The 21,962-nt window shown below is 41.1% G+C and overlaps 1 protein-coding gene across 4 annotated transcripts in view; it reads right to left on the bottom strand.

Annotated features, from left to right (window-relative positions):
- Nucleotides 1-21,495, bottom strand: part of klhl32 (kelch-like family member 32) — a 35,679-nt gene extending 14,184 nt beyond the window's left edge. Inside the window, exons 1-5 of one of the 4 annotated variants that reach the window (XM_086310532.1) lie at nt 21,332-21,495; nt 19,913-20,028; nt 15,978-16,155; nt 6,916-7,023; nt 934-1,032 (exon numbers count right to left, since the gene is read on the bottom strand). In XM_086310532.1, coding sequence (XP_086166658.1) covers nt 934-1,032; nt 6,916-7,023; nt 15,978-16,155; nt 19,913-19,935 — 408 coding nt within the window. In that variant the 5' untranslated portion in view covers nt 19,936-20,028; nt 21,332-21,495. Of the gene's footprint in view, nt 1-933; nt 1,033-6,915; nt 7,024-15,977; nt 16,156-19,912; nt 20,333-20,801; nt 21,248-21,331 lie in introns of those variants that run through there. The other 3 variants (XM_086310533.1, XM_086310535.1, XM_086310534.1) reach the window with 3 other exon arrangements.
- Between the last annotated feature and the right edge of the window lie 467 nt (nt 21,496-21,962).

The following is a 21,962-nucleotide window of genomic DNA, read 5'->3' as shown; positions in this document are numbered from 1 at the left end:
GAGGCACCTCTGCATCTCACTAATTAACACATTATAGCCTAAGTGAGCTTGACTAACAACAACAGCGCAGAAAACAGAAGTTAACACATACACTGTTGTTGTAGAGGTTTGAACCCTTTGGAATTTTTACATTTCTCAAATAGGTCCTAAAACATCACCTGATTTTCACACAAGTACCAAAAGTAGAAATTACCTAATTAAAGGTAACGACAAAGAGATTGAAGAAAAGGACTCTTTGATCCAATTCTAGTCATTTGCTCTTTTACTGGTTTAGATGGGGACATCATGTCAGTATTTTAATATGCAAGCAGTCAGTATCAATATAATCACAATAATCTTGATATAAAATTGCATTATTTTCCTAACAAAGGTGGCATGCCTTTCACACACCCTAATAGAATAGAATAGAATTCAACTTTTCTATTCTATTCTATTAGGGTGTGTAATAACGTGTAATTGTAATGTGTAATTAGGGTGTAATAACTGCAACAGCTCACAGTTCTTACACATAATATTTTCATTTTCTGAAGGGAAAAAAAGCAAAAAATCTATAGTAATGAAAGAAAACTGGAAAGAAACACAGGAGATACTTGACAGTTTGGATAATGATTTAGGAAATGTGTAAAATGACCTATGTAAGCTATTCAACCCCAAGTAAGGTGACTCATTTGTAAAAATTCCCCCGATATAACTGGCAGATAGGATCAAACGGAGCAACTGTTCCTGAGTGGACCATACCTCTCACACATCAGTGTTATTACCAGATTTTCATTAACCTGATGAGGATTTTGTAGCATGAACCTGTTTCTGCGCTGATTTCTTTTCCTAATGTCCGCAGTTCCCAGCTCACACACAAGGACACCAGAACATGTGAACGTTTGTGTGCATGCGTGCATTCATGTGCGCGTGTGCGTCTGTGCTTTGTGCACGCACCTGGATGAGGTAGTGTGAGCAGAGGCTGAGGAGCTCCAGCAGCTGAAGGTGGCTGCCTGCAGACAGGACGTCCTGGATCACTGCTGGCTCCAGCAGAATCTGGTTCAGAGCATTCAAACAGGGTCATTAGGTTTCTTTTTTTAACATTTGTGTCTGAGTGTCCGTTTCACTGCAGCTGAGCTCTAGGTTGTTTTCAAGTGATGCCTTTTTCTGAACTTTAGTACTGTACTGTATATTATTTATTGATAATCACTGTTTCTTTTAACTGTTCAGGTTCAGGCACACGTTTTTATCTATGGTATGCAGAATGTCTGAAGAAGTCACTTGGATGAATGACGAAATGTCGAGATGAACACATCCAATTTTCTTGGAACATTTCAGCAAATTCCCTCTGAAGAACCACAAGATTTCTGGAATAATGTCTTTAATATTTATCCATAATGCACCATGCTACATTTGATAAAAACTAAACACAGCATTTTAGCCCAGAGACATTAATCCAGCTATCAAGCATGTGAGAAAAAGAGGATTTATTTTTTCATGTCCTAACACATACAACCTTAGAACTAAAAAAAAGTATATATATATTTGTAATTTCTTTCTTATTTTAACTTTAGTTGGGCTAAGTTTGATTTCTACTGGTTAAATGTAAAAATGTTTCGGACACTGCAACAGATGATGCGGAAACAAAAACAAAAAAACCCTGCTTGACCATTGTGCTTGATTTGCCATTATTCTCCTTGCAGCGCAGCAACATATTCAGGCAATTGTTTCTGCACAGATTCTTCCAAAATGCTTCCTGTTTAAATGAGCAGCGGATGAAAATTATGCACTGAAAGCTTCCTTCTGTTTCCTCCATATTACCCACCCATATGCAACATAACGCTCTGTAACGCAGCCAGTTCGTTCTCGTAAGCTCTTAGGAGCAGAGGGGTGGAGAACTGCGCAGAGGGTGGCATCACTTAAATCGTAACCCAGTCAGACTAGACACCATCTCCCTCATCCTGTGGAATCACCTGTCCCACAGTTTAGATTGGTTTTAAAAACAAACAAAAAAAACAACCTACAAAACCTTTGATAATCCCTTTAGCAGCTCTGCCCTACATATCCACAGAGCTGTGACTGCATCAGCAGTGAAAGTGTGAAAAATGACTTCATCGTTTGTCTCTCTCACCCATCGGTACTGTTGCCACAGTAATGGACTGAACATTGTTTAGCAGGCCTCAGGAGTATCAATTTTGCTGGAGCCTACTGATTATTTATGAATCTGAACAACAAAATGAGCAGATCTGAATACAAATGTGTTACTTAATTCTACTGCATGTTTGTCCATTCAGTCTACATGATTGCTCTCACTGCATTATAACGCATTATTTGGCCACTTTAGGATTCATGTAAACACTTCATTTGAAATCATCAGGCTACTTGTTTATAATAGTATAATATACAACCACTTAGAAAATATTCCCAGCAAGCCGCTCTGATAAAAAAAAAATTCTACCCTCCTTCTCCACAATTAGCTGCATCTGCACATTCCCATTTATCACAGTATGGTTTCCTTCCAGGCCTGGGCAGCAATCCAGTTAACAAGCCGCACCATCTATGGGCCTCGTAAGCTTAATATATTAAGACAGAGAGCAATAGCAAGTGGTTTTCGCTTCATTAACAAGAATCTAGATACACTGAGCTAGAGAAGAAAAAAAACAGCAGAACAGAGCAGATAAAAATGTTGATTTGAAAAAACTAATTTCCAAGCACCTCTTCATCTATTCTATGACTATGAACTGAGGAAAGCATGCTATCAAAAACATCAAACCCCGCATTTTTTCCCTTTTTCACTCAATCAGCATCCTGTCAGGCAGCAGCAGCAGCAATGATGACTGTAATAACAGTAAGTGAACTCTCTTCATATCGTGCTCTCCTATCCACTCCAGAAGCCCACTACAGTTAGAGCACCTCTACCTCACACAGCAGAAGTCAGTTTTATAACTCCGTGCCCGCTTCAGTGTGGGAGTACAATGAGCTCTTGTGTAAACCAGCAGTTATTGCCGCTTACTAGCTTTCACCTGGAGGAGATATAAAATGGAAGAAGATGCGTGTAAGGCAGAACGCATGTCCTCTGCCATGTGATCTGGTACCGTGTGGCTAATAAAACTGTGGCAGCGCTGCAGGATGTTTAATTGATTGAGAGATCCGCTGTGGTTGGCAGCCAGTAAAAAAATAAAAGAAATCCTATGAAGCTACTGATGGCATGCCTCCTCCTTCACCCTGCTGGCCTATGACATGTGGCTAAAGGATTTTTAGTAGGTCATTATTAACGGTCTGGGGGTAAGCTTATTGCCCTCATCTCATCTGCTATCATCTCCTCTGGGCAGACAGGAGCTGAGCCAACCAAAGCGGGGCGGCTTGCAAGCCTGCTGTTGACCTACTTACACTGGCTAACCGACTCACTCTTTGCTCATTTCCACTGTGGAAATAAAATTAGGAGTAATTACAAAGTTCCTGGCCTCTTGGTACACAAAATAAGCCGCTGGGCTGCTTAGTGAAGCAAGAATCATTGGCACAAAAAATGTCAAGAAAGGTTTACAGGAATTCTCACGCACTCGTTCTTTGTCGACTGGGCGACAAGACAAGGACATGAACTCACAAGAACCTTTAGCACTGAAATGTAATTGTGTGCTCTTCTGTTTTTATTTTAACCAGAGTGGCCAGGGCAGGTGCATAGTTCATAGTAAAAATCTGATAAAGCACCTGCACACTCAGTCATCCAGCGGTAGGAGCTTATGCTGCTGAGATTAAAGAGGTAATCTGCAGAATCCATGTTTTTATTTAGTTTTGTGACATATTTGGCACTGATAGAATATTAAGTTATTTTCAGCTTTAAAGTAAATGTACAGTATTTGAGTATTTCACATTTGTATGCTGTTTTTATACTCCCCTTTAATTATAAAATATAGCCAGCACATAGGATTTTTAATCTACTAACATCAGCTTGGTCATCTTATGAACTACATAATGCTCTTTGAATGCCAGAGGGTTATCTGTCAAAGTAGTCAAATTTATCTTTACTTTGACCAGCCACAGCGTCTCTACTACTAGCAAAAACCAGGCCCCTGGTGCTTGTTCGCTTTGCTAATATATGAAAACACAGACGTGTGTTCATTTATCATGTTATTATTTTTTTATCTTATTTTTATTTGTTATTTCACCATATATAGTGAGACAGTAAAAACTGATTTTCATAAATAATAAATACACACATTCATTGTTCTTAAATCAATTACCAGCATCACTGTTTGATGAACACTTATTTACAGGTATGCATGACAACACAGTCCCAAACTGCAAAAAACTGTTTGGCAAGATATTTACTAACAAGCAACAATATATCTGTGAAGGTTCTCAGTCATCCAGGTCATCGTAGTCTAAGGAGCTTGGAAAGAAAAGCGTCTGGACTTCTTTAAGTTACTTGAAGACGTTTCACCTCTCATCCGAGAAGCTTCTTCAGTTCTAAGGTCAAATCACCTTATCATGTGATTTCCTGAGGTCAGATGGCCCAGGATGTGAGTGGACGTTAAGGCGTCTGGGAAGGGAACTCAAAACTGGATTATAGATTATAGATGGCAGACAGTTGGTATCATAAACCACCGCCTCTGTTCAAAGATGGTCGCTCACAGTGGACGTAAATGGCTTCTTTCCCTCCTCTTTCAAACCATCTGTCCTCTCTGTCCAAAATGTGAACGTTGGCATCTTAGAAAGAGTGACCTTTATCCTTAAGATGCAGATGAACTGCTGAGTCTTGTCCTGTGGAGGTGGCTCTTCTATGTTGTGCCATGCGCTTGTGAAGTGGTTGTTTGGTCTCTCCGATGTAGAGGTCTGAGCATTCCTCGCTGCACTGTACAGCATACACCACATTGTTAAGTTTGTGTTTAGTTTTTGTCTGAGTGTGTTGCTGGGTCTGAAGTACACTGGGATGTCGTGCTTGGAGAAAACTCTCCTGAGTTTCTCTGATACACCGGCTACATAGGGGATGACAATGTTGTTGCGTCTGTCCTTCTTATCCTCCCTCGCTGGTGTCTGATCTTCTTTTCTGTGCATCTTTGCTGACTTTATGAACGCCCAATTAGGATAGAAGCATGTTTTAAGTGCTTCCTTTACATGTGTGTGTTCCTTCTTTTTTCCTTCAGGCTTAGAGGGAACATGTTCTGCCCGGTGGTGTAGGGTCCTGATTACCCTAAGTTTGTGTTCCAGAGGGTGATGGGAGTCAAAGAGGCCTTAACGTCCACTCACATCCTGGGCCATCTGACCTCAGGAAATCACACGATAGGGTGGGACCAGGTTTCACAATGAGCTCACCTGAAACCCTGACTGATTGTGACCCACACCCGCTTTCACACCTTGGCTCATGTGATTAGGTAGAGGATCATCAGGGGTCCTTTGTCCCTCTTTGGGGTGAAACTCCCACTGGGTTTAAATCTGGGACTCTCCACCATTTGACCTTAGAACTGAAGAAGCTTCTCGGATGAGAGGTGAAACATCTTCAAGCAACTCAAAGAAGTCCAGACGCTTTTCTTTCCAAGCTCTTTAAACAACAATATACATGTACATGTAAAGTGTATATATCAAAGAAGAACAGCACTGGAATCAATTCTGCAAATATTTTTCATAGCTTGTTAGCCAGTTATGTTGTGTGCTGCTATGCTAGCTGAGGGAGTTAGTTTAGTGTTTGGCTACTGTCTGCCAGTACTAAGAACATGCTGGTTAGCTTAGCATGCTGAGTAGCTGCACTGTGCTTGCTTATATAGCTTGGTTAGCTTGGCTAAATAAATTTGCTAAACCACTTGAGCGTTTATGTTGTCTTTATACGGTGTATTTCAGTGAACAGTAGGGAAAACAAACATAACTTGCATCTCAGAGATTGCTGCTAGCCAGCCCATTTACTTGTTTTCTAGGACTGTATATTTAAAAAATGGATGGATTTTGTCTCAGTCAAACAGTCAAGATGTGACTGAAGTCCAGACTTTCAGCTTTAACTCAAGGGGTTTAACAGAAGTATCTTTTTAACAAAGTGAATTCCAAAGTGGGGGCCAGTACTGCAGGTAGGCTGTAGTAATAACAGAAATTCAGTGTGAAATTATTTACAGTTGCATATTTATATATGTAAATTAATTTGTTTAGATAAAAAGTGAATTAAAACTGGTAATAGGAGGTTGTTAGTTTGTGATATTACTCATTGCTCTGACCTAAATTTACTTACTTTTGTATTGAAATTTGCATCCAGGTGGGTCACACATGGGCTTTAACACTTTACATATGGATGGGTGGTGATTTATAGCCAAAGGACTGTGTTGTTTATGTTTCCTGAATAAAACAGTCAAGGAAATACATCACTTTCTCTTGTATTTTCATTGGAGTGAAGATTTAAGTTTGGGTGGGCCCCAGGGGATTTTGTGGTTGCTTGCGTTATTACTGTATATTTTTAAATTAAAAACATATATATTATTTCTTGCACTACAGGTTAAAGCATTTCATTCCAGAGAGGTTGCAAATTTAAAGCAACGAAGGCTGATCAATTGAGCAGGCCTAGACGTCCAAATGAGACGAAACTGCCAATCAGGCAAATGGGATCAGGCAATGTAGCTTAGCCTTGAAACAGTGTAGAAAGTAAGGCTGATTAGGCAGCCAAATAAGGATTCAATAAATCAGAGTCAACAAACTATGTCACCTGGCAGAGAACTTGGTTTCTAAACCTAATGATACATCAGAACAATTTAACAGTAGTAGTGGACGTTCACCCACAGTTTAGCAAATGTAATGATATGTACTGATAAATAACTTTCTGGATATTAATCTAAAAATTTCTGTGTGGTGTACTGTGATTTCTTTTCATGAGATTTTCTGTCGACAGCATTTCCATCTCTGCAAATGTTGTTGTTGTTTTGGGGTTTTTTTGTCAGTCTGCTCACGATGGCTCAAACTCACCTGTCCAGTGTAAGCGAAATCTAAAGCGTGCTTCAGTCCGACGCTGGTCACTCCCTGCAGAGTCACTTCATCTGCCTCGCTCTCCACCATGCACAGGCTGAACATGGCCTGATGACACAGAGCCAAAACATGGAGGTCAGCTGAAGGAACATTACATCACACATATTTCATGTGGCATTTTCTTTCTTTGTTGAAATAAAAGAAGCAAACACATATAATACTGTATTAGAAAAAGTCCAGTGATCACAACCATTCACATTTGTTTCTCCAGTCTTTCAGAGGTGGCTCTGGAGGTTCATCATATAAATATCTGGAGGTTACGACACACTTGAGAAAAAAAAACAAAAACAAAAAAACAGCCTGATAGTTAATCAAAACCTGCCAGACGCAGCATCCTAGAACCCTTTTCGTATTGATTTACCTGCCTTGGCTCTGAAGGTCAACAGAAAGAAATAGCACAATCAGTACTTTCTGTTATACCCCTCTGTCTTTCCCTCATCCTGTCTCACACACACACACACGTGCATGAGCACAGTACATGTCAAACTCCATGTGAAATCAAAGCCGTGGACACAGCATCTGCAGTCTGGCCCTGCTGTGTGTGAGTCCACCTTGCTGCTCGCTAGTCAAAGCTATTGATTGGTGTCACACCATGAAGGGATGACAGCGCTATTGATCACGGCCAACCAGCAGTGCGCAGCAGTGTTGAGGGGAAGAGAGAAAGAAGGAGTTTTACAGGTTAAGCATGGCCATGATGACGATCATCTGCTACCTGTCACCTGAGTTCTGAGCTAGAGTAACGTTATACCATCTTTAAATGTGGTGTCTCAATGTTTCTCCTGTAATGGGACAAACAGCACCACTAAACCGCTTTTGAAAATTAATTCCAGCTGTTTCTGTATCCAAAGTTTCCTTGCTTTTCAGGATAGTGATCTTAGCTAACTTGCAATTTTAAAGTATCTTTTTAATCACAGTGTAATGTGCAACACGGTCGCTCCACTCTATCTCCACTGAGACGCTGGTGTGTGACAGCATTTTAAGCTTCAAAAGCCCCCGGGCTGCCTGGTTATCGCAGGATCTCCTTCTGTTGTGAAAGCCACATTCATTTCGCTTATAATGAATGTGGCTTTCCCTGATTCATAGCACACATGAACTTTCACCAGGCACCAACGCCCACCCCCTTCTCTGGCAAATGGCCCTTCTGTATTGTGAGCATGATGTGAGAAATGGGCTACGCTGAGTTTTAAACCAGTGTCTGCGTATCTGTCTTCAAAGCTCAGTCTTGTTGATTCACCACCCGGGATGTGATAGCGGCTGAGCTTTGGTCTGTCTGCAAGAACATAAAACACACACAAAAAAGCATTGAGACACAAGCAGGAAGTAAAGAGTGGAGGACAAACAATATAGACTGCCTACGATATACAGAGACAGGGCACCCTGAGAAGTGCTCATAGAGTTGTGTGCCTTCAGCATGAGCGCTCCTGACCTTGGTGAAGGAGCTCAGGGAGCACTGGTGGTGACGGATGGCTACCCTGATTTGGGATATAGATCTATCGCAGAGACACATTGCGCCACAGAGCCATGCTCGCTGCAGTCGTTTCACACACTGCTGCAGTGGGGGTGTAGCGTTGCAGTTAGCCTGACCCGCTGGCAAAATTTGTGTGTGCCTGCTTGGCCTGATCATACCATAGAGGACTCGTGACTTCCTCACGCACCCAGTGAAAAATTACAGTATTCAGTCTGAGAAAAGTAGTGGTTTATCTCCAGGGAAGGAGACTACACTTGCAAGTATGTTTATTAGAAAAGACCAAAAAGAATAGTTGACTGTATTTGGTAAATGGATGATTTTGCTTTTTGGGGCACTTCTAGGGCTGCCATGATTAGTCGACTAGTCACAATTACGTCGACTATCAAAATCGTCGACAACTGATTTAATAGTTGACGCGTCGTTTGAAGCTTTGTAAGATCCCAAAAGACGCAGGAATGAGTAGTAGGATTTAAGAGTGTAATAACGGACTGAAACAGAAGATGGCAGCACTGCATGTTCAAGGATGCCAGCTGCCGTTAAACCCCAAAGAAGAAGAAGTAGCTCTGTCCCAGAATTCATAGCGCGGCCCAGCTCAGTTTCCAACAATGGCGGCAGCTAGTTAGTTTTAATGTTATTCTTATTATTCTTTCTGGGTCACAAAATAAACGTTTAACACATTTTCAGGTGAGAATGTAGCTGTGTAAACCTCAAATATCTGCTCAGTTTATCAAGACACCACATATTTTCAAAAGCGCTCCGACGTTTTCAGAGACGTCTGTTACCCACTAGCTCGATTGCTAGCCGGGGGCTAGGCTCACTAGAGCCCGTGAGAACACCTGTCTTTCGCTACTCAGGTTAAACATATATAAGTCACTTAGATAACTTAAAAATGTTATTGTTTGGCTTTGTTCCGTGTTTTATTTGTTCCTGAGTAAATCGGTTTGGCTGAGATTAAAGTTATAGTTTTTACACAGCTGAATAAACGTCAAGCAGACAGCTGATTATCAGAAGTGTGAGATGCTCGAGAATATACTCCGGTGTCCTGTTATATTTTAGAGAGCAAGGAGTTTATTAAACCGAAACAATCTGCAAATTTCATTAAAATTTAATAAACTATCATCTTGTCTTTATTTTTAGTTAGCACATACCTTAAACACTTAAAGCTGGAAGCTAATGATAGTTATATGAGAGCAGATGCTGCTGGTGCAATAAGCTGTACGTTTTATGTCCAATGGATGATGATCTGATTAGTCGACTAATCGCAAAAATAATTGGTGACTAGTCGACTATCAAAATAATCGTTTGTGGCAGCCCTAGGCACTTCACTTTAATATTTCTATTTTACACTGATTCTTATCTTACAATAGAGAAACAAAAATGTCTTCTTTTTGTTTTAACTGAATTTTACATTAAAAATGTATGCTGGTCTTCCAATACTTTGAAAAGAAATTAGTTCTGCCCTCTACCTGGCTACCTTTATGATGAGCGTGCACAGTAATTAAAAAAAAAGTGGAGTAGTTTCATATACAACAACAATATCCCATTTAGGAAGACATTCTCCAATTTAATCTGTGTTTTTGCTTTGTGAGTGTCCAGTGGAATTTTCTTATAAACCTTTCAGACTGCATTTGTTTGTTCTTCTTTGGATTTTTCTGGCATTTTCCTATGTTCCTATGTTGCTGGGACCTTTAGATCAGAGAAAATAGTATTAAACGAGACATGTCTACACTTTGGTACTGCTTGGTAAAGTTTAATTGGAATGTTTGCTCCATAACTGCTGCAAGCTGTTAAATTGCCAGAGGCTCAGCTGTTAAGCTTTTTAAAGACCAATGCGTGTATCAGTGCATTTGGACTGAATCTGCCAACTGCTCTCGTTCTTGGTGCCAAGAAATGAGGAAGGTTTACAAGGATTCAGAGTACTTAGACTTTTACTTAAGAGTGTGCACAAAAACTTGTGAAAACCATTCATTTGTTAATTTAACCTTCCTGTCCTTAACTGCCTCAGTAGAAAGAAATAAACATGGTCAGCATTTCTATGGTAAACTGCGTGGTGATTTTGTGATTGGATTTAGATGCTTAATATGTTTCAAAGTAGTGCTCACAGAGCACAACATAAAGGAAAGCTCACCACAAACCCAGGATATCAGCTGATATATAATTAGGGATGGGTACCGGTATCCGGTGCCATTATGACACCAGTTCTGACATAAACGGTAGTTTATTTCGGTGCTTTTATTTTTCCTGAGATGTCATACACTTTGGATTCTAGCCAATCATTTTACCTTTGCAAGCGTAGTAGGCGGGCCCAGGTACGTACGTTCTTTTAGAGCAGAGCTACAGATTAAAAATGCCCAAGGCGAAGCGGTCAAAATCGTAAAATTCCTGTATTTGTATAGCGCTTTACTAGTCCCTAAGGACCCCAAAGCGCTGGGAAACAGCTAAACATGAGAGGTTTTTAGACAAAATTGGTGTTTTTTCCATTGATTAAGCACTGCTTCCAGCCAAGAGTGATACCATATATGCCCTATAGCTGCAGAAAAGGCTAACATTGTTATCTTTTTACAAAAAAACAGCTAAACATAAGAGATTGTTGGACAAAGTTTGAGTTCTCCATTCTTTAAGCACCGGTTCGAGCACCGGTTCGAGCACCGTTTAAACACCGGCACCGTTTCAAAAGTATCGATTTGGTACTGGTATCGGATAAAACCTAAATGATACCCATCCCTATATATAATTGGCAAATCTCATTTGGAGCACATTTTTTCATCTGCAAGCCACTCTGCAACCCACAGCTCCTGTTTTGGATGGACTGGTATCGATACTTACAAAGTGCTTGAGGATCAGTATCTTGTTTGATACTTCAACATGCAGACAGAGGAGCCAGGGACCAAATCACTGACTTTCTGATAGGCAGACAACCCACTCTATATGAGTCATGAACACAGTTTAATGCTGCATTTGACTTAATCTGTCTGTGTCCTTGAATCCTGCCCAATTCTGTGCCAGTGCACATGGAAGGGCTGGGAAGTTGCCCATGCCATCAAATTGTAACTTTTGCTGCCCTATTGCCCACGTCTCTCTTGAAAATGACATTTTAACCTCAATGAGACTTTTTCACCTGGATAAATAAAGGATAATAACATAAATTCCAGGAGATTAAAATAAAAGTCTTTTTTTGACTATAGTGTTCCTATCTGAACCTTGATTGCTATAAATAAACAAATGATTAAGAGCAACAGTTTGTTTATTCTTGACAGCCACTCTGTTCTCCTTTCTACTTCATAAAGAAAGACCTTGTAGTAATGATTCAACTGCATCTTTACATTTTTAATGTTCAAGATTCAAAATTCTTTATTTGAATCTGCATCACTCTGTAGTTTGTAGAAGCACCTTTAGAAAAACTTGATAAGTGATACAGTTTTGCCCCATACTTCTTTACAATATTAATACATCAGTACACTGAGGTTAGTGGGTATTTATATATGCATAGCACAGTATTCCAGTCAGGCTGAGGTCTGCAGCACCTTGATTCTTTTCTTTTTCAGCTGTTCTGTTATAGACTTGTTACTGTGCTTGGGACCATTGTCTTGTTGCCCAGTCTAGGCCAGGCTTAGGCTATGGGACAGACTGCCTCACATCTGACTTCAGTATACTCTGTTATAAGGCAAATGGTAACTGTACTGGTTCTTATATACAGTGGGGCAAAAAAAGTATTTAGTCAGCCACCGATTGTGCAAGTTCCCCCACTTAAAATGATGACAGAGGTCAGTAATTTGCACCAGAGGTACACTTCAACTGTGAGAGACAGAATGTGAAAAAAAAAATCCATGAATCCACATGGTAGGATTTGTAAAGAATTTATTCGTAAATTAGGGTGGAAAATAAGTATTTGGTCACCTCAAACAAGGAAAATCTCTGGCTCTCACAGACCTGTAACGTCGTCTGTAAGAAGCTTTTCTGTCCCCCACTCGTTACCTGTATGAATGGCACCTGTTTGAACTCATCATCTGTATAAAAGACACCTGTCCACAGCCTCAAACAGTCAGACTCCAAACTCCGCCATGGCCAAGACCAAAGAGCTTTCGAAGGACACCAGGAAAAGTATTGTAGACCTGCACCAGACTGGGAAGAGTGAATCTACAATAGGCAAGCAGCTTGGTGTGAAAAAAATCAACTGTGGGAGTAATCATCAGAAAATGGAAGACATACAAGACCAATGATAATCTCCCTCGATCTGGGGCTCCATGCAAGATCTCATCCCGTGGGGTCAAAATGATCATGAGAACGGTGAGCAACGATCCCAGAACCACACGGGGGGACCTGGTGAATGACCTGCAGAGAGCTGGGACCAAAGTAACAAAGGTCACCATCAGTAACACACTACAACGGCAGGGAATCAAATCCCGCAGTGCCAGACGTGTTCCGCTGCTGAAGCCAGTGCATGTCCAGGCCCGTCTGAAGTTTGCCAGAGAGCACATGGATGATACAGCAGAGGATTGGGAGAATGTCATGTGGTCAGATGAAACCAAAGTAGAACTTTTTGGTATAAACTCAACTCGTCGTGTTTGGAGGAAGAAGAATACTGAGTTGCATCCCAACAACACCATACCTACTGTGAAGCATGGGGGTGGAAACATCATGCTATGGGGCTGTTTTTCTGCCAAGGGGACAGGACGACTGATCCGTGTTAAGGACAGAATGAATGGGGCCATGTATCGTGAGATTTTGAGCCAAAACCTCCTTCCATCAGTGAGAACTTTGAAGATGAAACGAGGCTGGGTCTTCCAACATGACAATGATCCAAAACACACCGCCCGGGCAACAAAGGAGTGGCTCCGTAAGAAGCATTTGAAAGTCCTGGAGTGGCCTAGCCAGTCTCCAGACCTCAACCCCATAGAAAATCTGTGGCGGGAGTTGAAAGTCCGTGTTGCTCGGCGACAGCCCCAAAACATCACTGCTCTCGAGAAGATCTGCATGGAGGAATGGGCCAAAATACCAGCTACTGTGTGTGCAAACCTGGTAAAGACCTATAGTAAACGTTTGACCTCTGTTATTGCCAACAAAGGTTATGTTACAAAGTATTGAGTTGTATTTTTGTTATTGACCAAATACTTATTTTCCACCCTGATTTACGAATAAATTCTTTACAAATCTTACCATGTGGATTCATGGATTTTTTTTTCACATTCTGTCTCTCACAGTTGAAGTGTACCTCTGGTGCAAATTACTGACCTCTGTCATCATTTTAGGTGGGGGAACTTGCACAATCGGTGGCTGACTAAATACTTTTTTGCCCCACTGTACCTACAGCTTTAAAGAAAAGAACATTTCAGGCTTGTGTCTGTTGGAGTCAAATTATTAAATGTTGCCATTATTGTACTTAAATTTGTAAGTCTTGGTTCAAACTGTATGATCCAAGACATTCCTTTGTTTCTGACCCCCGCCCCAGCCTGTTGAATGGTGGGGGAGGCTGTAGTGTTTTATTATAGGGACACATCCTATGTGAAGGTTCTGTTTTCTTGTTTAGTAAACTTCCTGCCTTTATGACCCTTTGGTGAGCAGGAGGTCACACAAATGCACCCCCAAACACAAGCACACACACTCACGGGCACCTACACACACACACACACACACACACACACACATGCATACACACACATACAAGGGCCCGACACACCGCAATGGGTGGTGCCAGTGTAAACTGTAACTGTATTCAATAAAAAGGCTGCAAGGAAGGCTGTTTATTTGAAGTTGGCTAGGAAACAGGTGAGGAGCGTTCAGCTCCAAGAGCCTGGTGGACCAGCCTCCATTGCTAGCAAGTAAAATCGATCGATTGCTGTTCGTCTTGCTTCGTTAACGGGAATAAGTCTCTAAACCCGTGGGGCCTGTGGAATCACAGACCCAACAGTGTCAAATTCTCATAAATGAAATCAATACAGCTCAGTTAAACAGAGCTCAACTCTTTCCACAGGCAGTCCATGTAGTGTGTTGTACCTCTGTGCATGCAGTCCGGAGATATATAATATGCAATGCAACTGCCTAATGCGACATCAGTGCCACAGTAGTACCTGCAAACTCCTTTTCTAAAGTATTCAGAAGAAAAAACTAAATAAGCTGTTGCTACTATAAATACCTGAAAGGGGAATTCACAAACCTTCAATTTTGTATGCAGCAGTGAATCTATTTCCACTTATTTACAGCTTGCTACAAATAGCACAGTATACATTGAATCCCCACGCACCAACTTCCTCACAGGGATCAACTTACAACAGATGCCATTATCAAATCAAGCTATATTGGATTAGACAGACGAGAGATCGTCTATAAATGATCTACAGGAAATACCGATCAGTCTTTTAAATAGTGTTGTCACAAAGCAATATATGACTTTTACTTAGTGTAGTTTGTGACATTTCTATTGAAAATAGTGACTGTTTTTTGGTAAAGGCTCCTTTCTAACTGATGGGCGAACAGACAACATTTTGTGTGTGGGTACTTTCTCGCTGTCAGCGGTGTGCTTGTGAGGCTGGTGTGACTGATTGTGGCTGTATCTCGCCAAGCTGTCCAGACGTCTTAGTAATGTGATGGGACTGGAAGAGGCAGGTGACACATTCAGGATAAGTTCCAGGTACACAACTCATGCTTGGTCAGGTATTTCATTACAATCCCTCATGCCCGCTGGACTACATAATGTGTTCTAATCACTGCAAAGTGTGCAGGTGTTTGCCTGAGTGTGAGAAGACTGAGACGTGGAACGAGGGGGAAAACACAGTTGCTATTCCCCACACAAGGCCCCTTCATCTCCTCAGTAAATGAAGTAAATGAAACCCAGCGGTGGAGTCAGATGACAAAATGAACATAATGTTGTTAGGCTGCTCCAGAGGAACAGAGGAGCGGAGTGAGTTTTTCTTGCTTACTGTAGCAGGCTGATCTAATAATCCGAGCGCTGGAACAACAGTGTTGCTCGGCTCAGCTGGGACTTGAAAGAGCGGCATTTAAAAAAGGAGCCGAAGAACAAAAGGAGAACAAATGTGAAGGGGATGAACAAAAGGAGGAGAGGAGTGTGACTCGCCCACCCTCGACTCTCTTCAGACAGAAGTAAAAAAAAAAAACCCTACAAACACACACACACACGGGAGGAATAATCCCCGGGCAACTTGGACATATTTAATCTGCCTCTCATTTTCAACAGGGATTAATTTCTACCTTCTAATCTGCTTGGTGTCCCTGAATTAAATCTCATGTGTGCACTTTTCCCTGTGCGGCCCATCTGAGGAAATCTCCTGCCTGGCTGTCTGACAGCACAAGCCTAGCTAAAGCAACGTATGTGGCTTAAAAGGTATCAAACACTCGGGCTCGTTCCAGGTGGGTTAGTGAAAGACGTGTAGCAGTTGGTGTGACATATAATACACCATGTGGGCTTGCAAACATGACCAATTTTCCAACCAAACACTTCTACTACTACTCTGCTCAAGAACTTCATTTATTGGCAGGATGAATTGTTTTTGAGATCTCTAACATGAACTAGACTCACCCTGAAGTAATCGCTGCACGCTGCTAGGACGGCTTTGTGGGCGTGGAACTTCTGCTCACCGGCAACCAGAGTGACATCACACAGCAGGCCATCCTTCCTCTGCTGGTTGAGGGCAGAGAGGACCGAATCCTGGTGCGACTTTGACTGGCAGAGCCTCTGTCCTGTCAGCATCTCCCTACTGGTGTACAACACACAGACATACAAAACAGATGTTGGATTTTAGTGGATTTACTAGGTAAGACAAAGATTTTGCGCTAATGATAATAAGCAATAATAATTTATCCTTTACCACAGATGGATTAAAACAAATTAAGACTTTTCTGTGAGCAAACATTTACAATAAATCTAAACAATTCCATTCATTTTAACCACCTTGACAGCACAATAGTAACATATATCCATGTAAAACTCCTACCTTAACAAAAATCTCTATTTTTTTTTTAAATATATGTAATGTGCACAGCAAATACATGAAAAATCATAACTTTTTACCCCATGTCCAGTGGTGAAAATCACACCAAACAACTGAAATGAAATGCTCTCACACACACTCCAAGAATTAAGCTAAGGAACTACAGCAAGCTAACGTTGCTTGCTGTATCATTATTATCCATACATAAAGTATCTCTTAACCCAGTTTCCTCTACCTTTTACCACACCACTGCAACTATATCAGTATCCATTGATTACTTTACTATTGGTGTTCAGACACGTATTGACAACTACTATAAATGTCAGACGCGCTAAAACTATTATTAGTCCACACAGGATTACTCTTATTGACGATACCCTATTTTTTCTCTTCCACCACCGTGAGGCTGATTTTTCTTGTTTTTTACTGAACTATATGGAACTGTTGGTTTTCTGCCATAAAACTCTCTAGAAGTGGCCACAAAACCCAGAGGATGAAGACATTTTTGAATAATTTGGCAGCATGGTGGTGCAGTTGGTTTAAATCTCCTGATTATCTGGGGCCTGCTTAGCTTGTTTGCCTGCTCATGTTTCCTTGGGTACTCCAGCTTACTTACACACTCCAAAGACATGCATGCTAGGTTAATTAGTGATTGTAAAAATGGCTGTAGGTGTGTCTTTAAGTGCTGCATGAATTAGTGTGTGAAAAAGCTAAATGTGGCTTATAGAGTAGAATGGTTCGAGCAGTCAGACCAGAAAAGTGCTATCTACATGCCAGTCCAGTCCATATTAATATGAATTTAATGTCCCTGTACCTAGAATTTAGTGTGGCTTTTTGAACATTAATGATTCCCAGGCGATAAATTGTAATTATTTATCCTTGGTTTTTTCTCTAGTGAGGCATTTGTTGCCTCCATGAGGTTATTATATCTGCTTTATAATTACATTATTTGTTATCTACAACATTCATTAGCCTTCTCAGAATTAAATGTAAAGACTTTGGTCATGCTTTAACTTTTCTGGTTAGTATCATTATTGGCACATAAGCTTGTCCCATATTTTTATTTATGATAAAACAGTGGCAAAGCATCCCTTTCTGTGAATAGAATATGCACAAATATAAGTGAATTTCCAAAACAGTTGGGATGCTGTGTAAAATGTGAACAAAAATGTGCAAATCTCATACTCATGTTTCATTCACAATAAAACATATGATCAGATATTTGAAGTCTTTGCAATTTTTCATCAAGGCACATTATTCTGAATTTGTTCCACAATATGTAGACACAGGTTTTTGCAGAATGGTGCACCTCATGTCACTGACCTGTTGCCAGATGACCCACTAAGCTGCTAAATGTTCCTCCAGTTGGTTTGTTTTTCTGTAACACTTAGTTTTCCAGCCTTTCGGGATGCCCGTCCCAACTTTTTGGAGACGTGTTGCTAAATTCAAAACGGGCTAACATTTTCATGAAATAGTAAAATGTCCCAATGTAAACATTTGATGTGTTTTCTATATTCTATTGTGAATAAAATATGAGTTTATGAGATGATTTATCAAAGACTATGCACAAAAACACTGATCTCGTAAGAAAAAAGGGTGGTGTTTATCAGATCGCGCTACTAGTTCATTTCCATCTACAGTCCCTGAACAGGTACACTCAAAAGATTAACCAGGCTGCAAAATATTAAACATAAACATCCACAGGACTAGCAATAATTTGAATAATATAATCAAATAGCCTAAAACCCTTCAATCAGTCCCACCCACAAGATACAAACACATTCATAAGTGCATACACCCCATTATTCAGTTATCTTTAATTTCCATTGTTAAAACTGCATCAGAAATTTAGACAAGTGACTCAATCAATGGCTTGCCATGATTTACATTTTTGCCATTCCCCCACCCTTACAAAAACAGCGCTTCCTACCCATCAGCGTCTATCTCACAGTTTAGCTGACAGGATAAACGCGCTGACCACAGAACATGTCAAAATTAGTTTTCCCGACTGGCAGAAAGCTGAGGATCCATGTAACAGCAAATATACCCCATTTTCCAACTCATCCTCAGTCCCTCTCCGCTTATGCCCATTCATAAGCCAGTCTGTCCACCCAAATCCATCTATGTCCACTTCCAGTCCTGGCCATCACTTTAAATTATGCTGCCTGCCAAGAGGCTTACTCTGTCACCTTCATGGTGATGGGGTGTAAGACAGAGGAAATAATGGGCGTGTGTGTGGGCGGATGCGTTAATGCGCTCTGGGATTGAGGTAGGATAAAAGATGACTCAGGTTGTTTGTTTGGTAGGTTTGTTTTTGTTTTTTTTTTTGGGGGGGGGGGGGGGGGGGGGGATTGCCATAATTTAAAGTAAAAGGTTTTTACATTCCAAGAAGAGAGTATAAGGATGAAATGAACATATTAGGACAAAACTGCCCTCAGAATGGGTCATATTGCAAAATAATCTGTGTCCTACATTTCACAGTGTGTCATATTTTGTTTGTGTTACAAAAGTTGCAATTTACCAGCTCACAAAAAAATAAAGAAATAATGTTATCAGAGGTTATTTTTTCTCTAATTACCCAAGTATGATGTGTAAAACAGCTTTAAAATTTAAAGTACACCAATGTTTACTCTTAAAGTACCACCGCAAGGACTGCAACAGTCAGAAATGTTACGATGCCATATATGTTGGCTTTAAAAGGCTAAAAGTAGATTTCAGTTTGAAAATAGTTTATTGCAACATATTCTTATTTCTTGAAAAGGCCAAAATCAGCACTTGATTATTTCTCCCTGCCTCCGAGCTTCATTTAGTGTCCAAAAACTATTAAACATATAAATAAACCACAGAGTCGGAAGGCTAGGTAATGAAGCAATCAGTGTAGATGCTGGAGTTCTTTTTCCAAGTAAATCCCACGTGCAGCATCCTGCTGCTAAAAAAAGACTCCCTGATAACACAATAAAAAGATGTTTCCTTCTATTTGATTAAACTAAAAGAAAATACAACTGTGACCTGTTTTTGAAGGTTTAGTAAGTAGGTTTGGTACAACGGATTGGGCTCTTAGGTAGATAGGTGGATTGTCGCTCGTATAACCTTGTCTACATCCATATATTAAGTTAGATAAAAAAAGACACTGAATGGACAGTCCAGGAGAGAGAGAAAGATAGAGAAAGCTAGTAGAGCCTGCGCTCTCCAAGCACGGTTATTGAACAACAAATCGATCCTAAATAGATCTTTCTCAGCTTAAAATAAAGAAGTGAATAATGTCAGCATTGTTTGAAACTGTCAGTTGATTCTGTGTTTGGATTCTCATTAACATAGCAGTTTTCTAGTCTAGCTGATCACTCAAAGCACTGTTACACCAGTAGCCACATTCACCCATACATGCGTACACCAAACCACCATCCTTCCAATCAATGAACAGCCCGCTCTACCTCCTGATAAGCCACAGGAGGTGCATACACAGTAACGGTTCCTTAAGGGTTATTGTCTATTTTTGCCATGAGCTTTAGATGTGCGGACCTACCTGAGGCTCGGTTCAGAAGGCATACCCTCTTACAAAGGAAGTTAAGATGGAGGTGGAGGGGAGGTGCTATGTGGCTCCTGAGGACTGTAGTCTCCTCACTGGGCACATACATCAGCCTGATAGGACAGAACAGCATGTCAGCTTCACTCAGTCCATCTACTCAACAAAGCCACAATGTGACAGCCTCCTGTGCGACGTGTGAAGGGATGCTACCACACGTTACGCCTAATGCTGACTTCTCCCTTCTCTCCATTCTCTGTTGACTTTGACAATTGTTAGAGCTGTTCTTTGAAGGCCTTTTCTTGTAAAGCCCGGGGACTGCGACAGCCACAGGCAGCTAGGCTTCAGTGAAGTGAATCAACAAGGTCAGCACTTCTCTGAACAAGCTGGGAGTCCAAATTACACCAAGTCCTTCTGGTGTAGCTACAACCTTGACATAATGTGCTACACACCTGAATCTTGATATCCCACAGATAATGTCCAGCAGCACAGAGAGGTCACTCGGAAATCCAAGCTGCTCTGGATACTCTGATTGAAACCCCACTCGCTTAGTGTACAAATAATAAGCTGACCTGGGTCTTCTCATACACCTGTTTTACAGAAGCAAGCCTCTGTATGTTTGCAGTTTATTTGATAGAGCCGAGTGTACTGCTGGTTTAGGTGTCATCCTCAGTGAGGTTTACTTATCGATCCATTCACGACTGACCTTCAGATGTATAGCCACAGGTAAGTGTTACTTACATTACCCTTGAGTCCAGCTGAACACATGCTAAAAACGTGTGATCAAAAGCAAATAAAATTGGAAATCATAACTTCCTTGTCTCCCTAAATGTCTTCAGTGCTGTTAGAATACGAGGTTTTCATAACATATATCTAAAAATTATCTTACCAAGTGAAAAAATGAGCAGTGGGAGAGGTTAAACACGTCCGGAAGGCGGATAAATTTAGGATCTGATAATCGCAACAACTAGGCCATTGTTCCCTGCAAAACACTGTAATCTCCTGACCGAAAACGACCACAGTGCAAATGTTGTCTTTTACGCACAGAAGACAATTAGGATTTACGCACGAAAAGCGCGCGAGGGAGCTGAATTGAGGAGGAGGAGGAGGGAAGGTTTGGGTTGCCAGATAAGCAGATACCCTTAGTGCATTAAGTGTCACTTTGAAGAAAAATAATAAGAAAAAAGCTCCCAGCTGTCAAAAGGTCTCCTAGCAACAGGCCAGCGCCTCGGTCCACAAACTACGGGGACGGTGAACAGAGCAACCTCTCCTGTGCGAGCAGAATATCCTGTTGCATCCTTCGCAGAGCACAAGCACACGATCTGTACCAAATCCTACCCAGAGCACCTCACGGCTTTGGAGGAATTTACAGTATTCACCCCTCCTCCTCCTCTCTCAATGTGCCACAAGCTTACGCACCTCATATGAATGTGTTATGAGTCAGTCCCGTCCCCCTCTGGCGGCGCCTCCGTTACAGATCATTTGATCATTTGATGTCCGAGGTTGGGCTCCTTTTTTTAAAATCAGCTGCGACACGAAGGGAGGGTGCAGCGGCGACCAGATGCGCAGGGTTATCAGCAACACTTTATTGGTTACACTGTAGGACCTAAATTGTTACATTATAACCCCGCCTCTCCACGGCAGGTCACATGAATATGGACACAGTCGGGAGAGAGCGCCTCCAGGTGGATAATTGAGGCATGGCAAATTGTTGGGGATGCCTCTGCGTGTGCTACATGCAGTATTGTAGACACTACTGGGACACCAGGGGTCCTCATAGGATTTCCACGGGGTGCCCGGCAAATTTGGCGATACTACGCTGCTCCACTGAAAGTAGCAAAAGAAGAAATATAACACTGTGTAGTTGCACGCATCTGTGAGATCATTGTTACCCTTATATTTTTGATATCAGTATTACAGGAAACGTCAGTGCAGTTTTATCTGTATACGACTGCATTTTGTCACTTGCAAAACATCATGACACATTTTTAAATGGTAAAATCACCCACTTCCATCTAGTGGTAATTGTGGAAAATACCGAAATTATAGA

This window comes from Aulonocara sp. 'chitande type north' Nkhata Bay, linkage group LG11 (genome assembly GCF_057382095.1).
Source record: "Aulonocara sp. 'chitande type north' Nkhata Bay isolate Kocher_YH1m ecotype deep benthic linkage group LG11, A_spYH_male_GT1.1, whole genome shotgun sequence".
Classification (NCBI taxonomy): Eukaryota; Metazoa; Chordata; class Actinopteri; order Cichliformes; family Cichlidae; genus Aulonocara; species Aulonocara sp. 'chitande type north' Nkhata Bay.
This window is presented reverse-complemented; position numbering and strand designations above follow the sequence as displayed.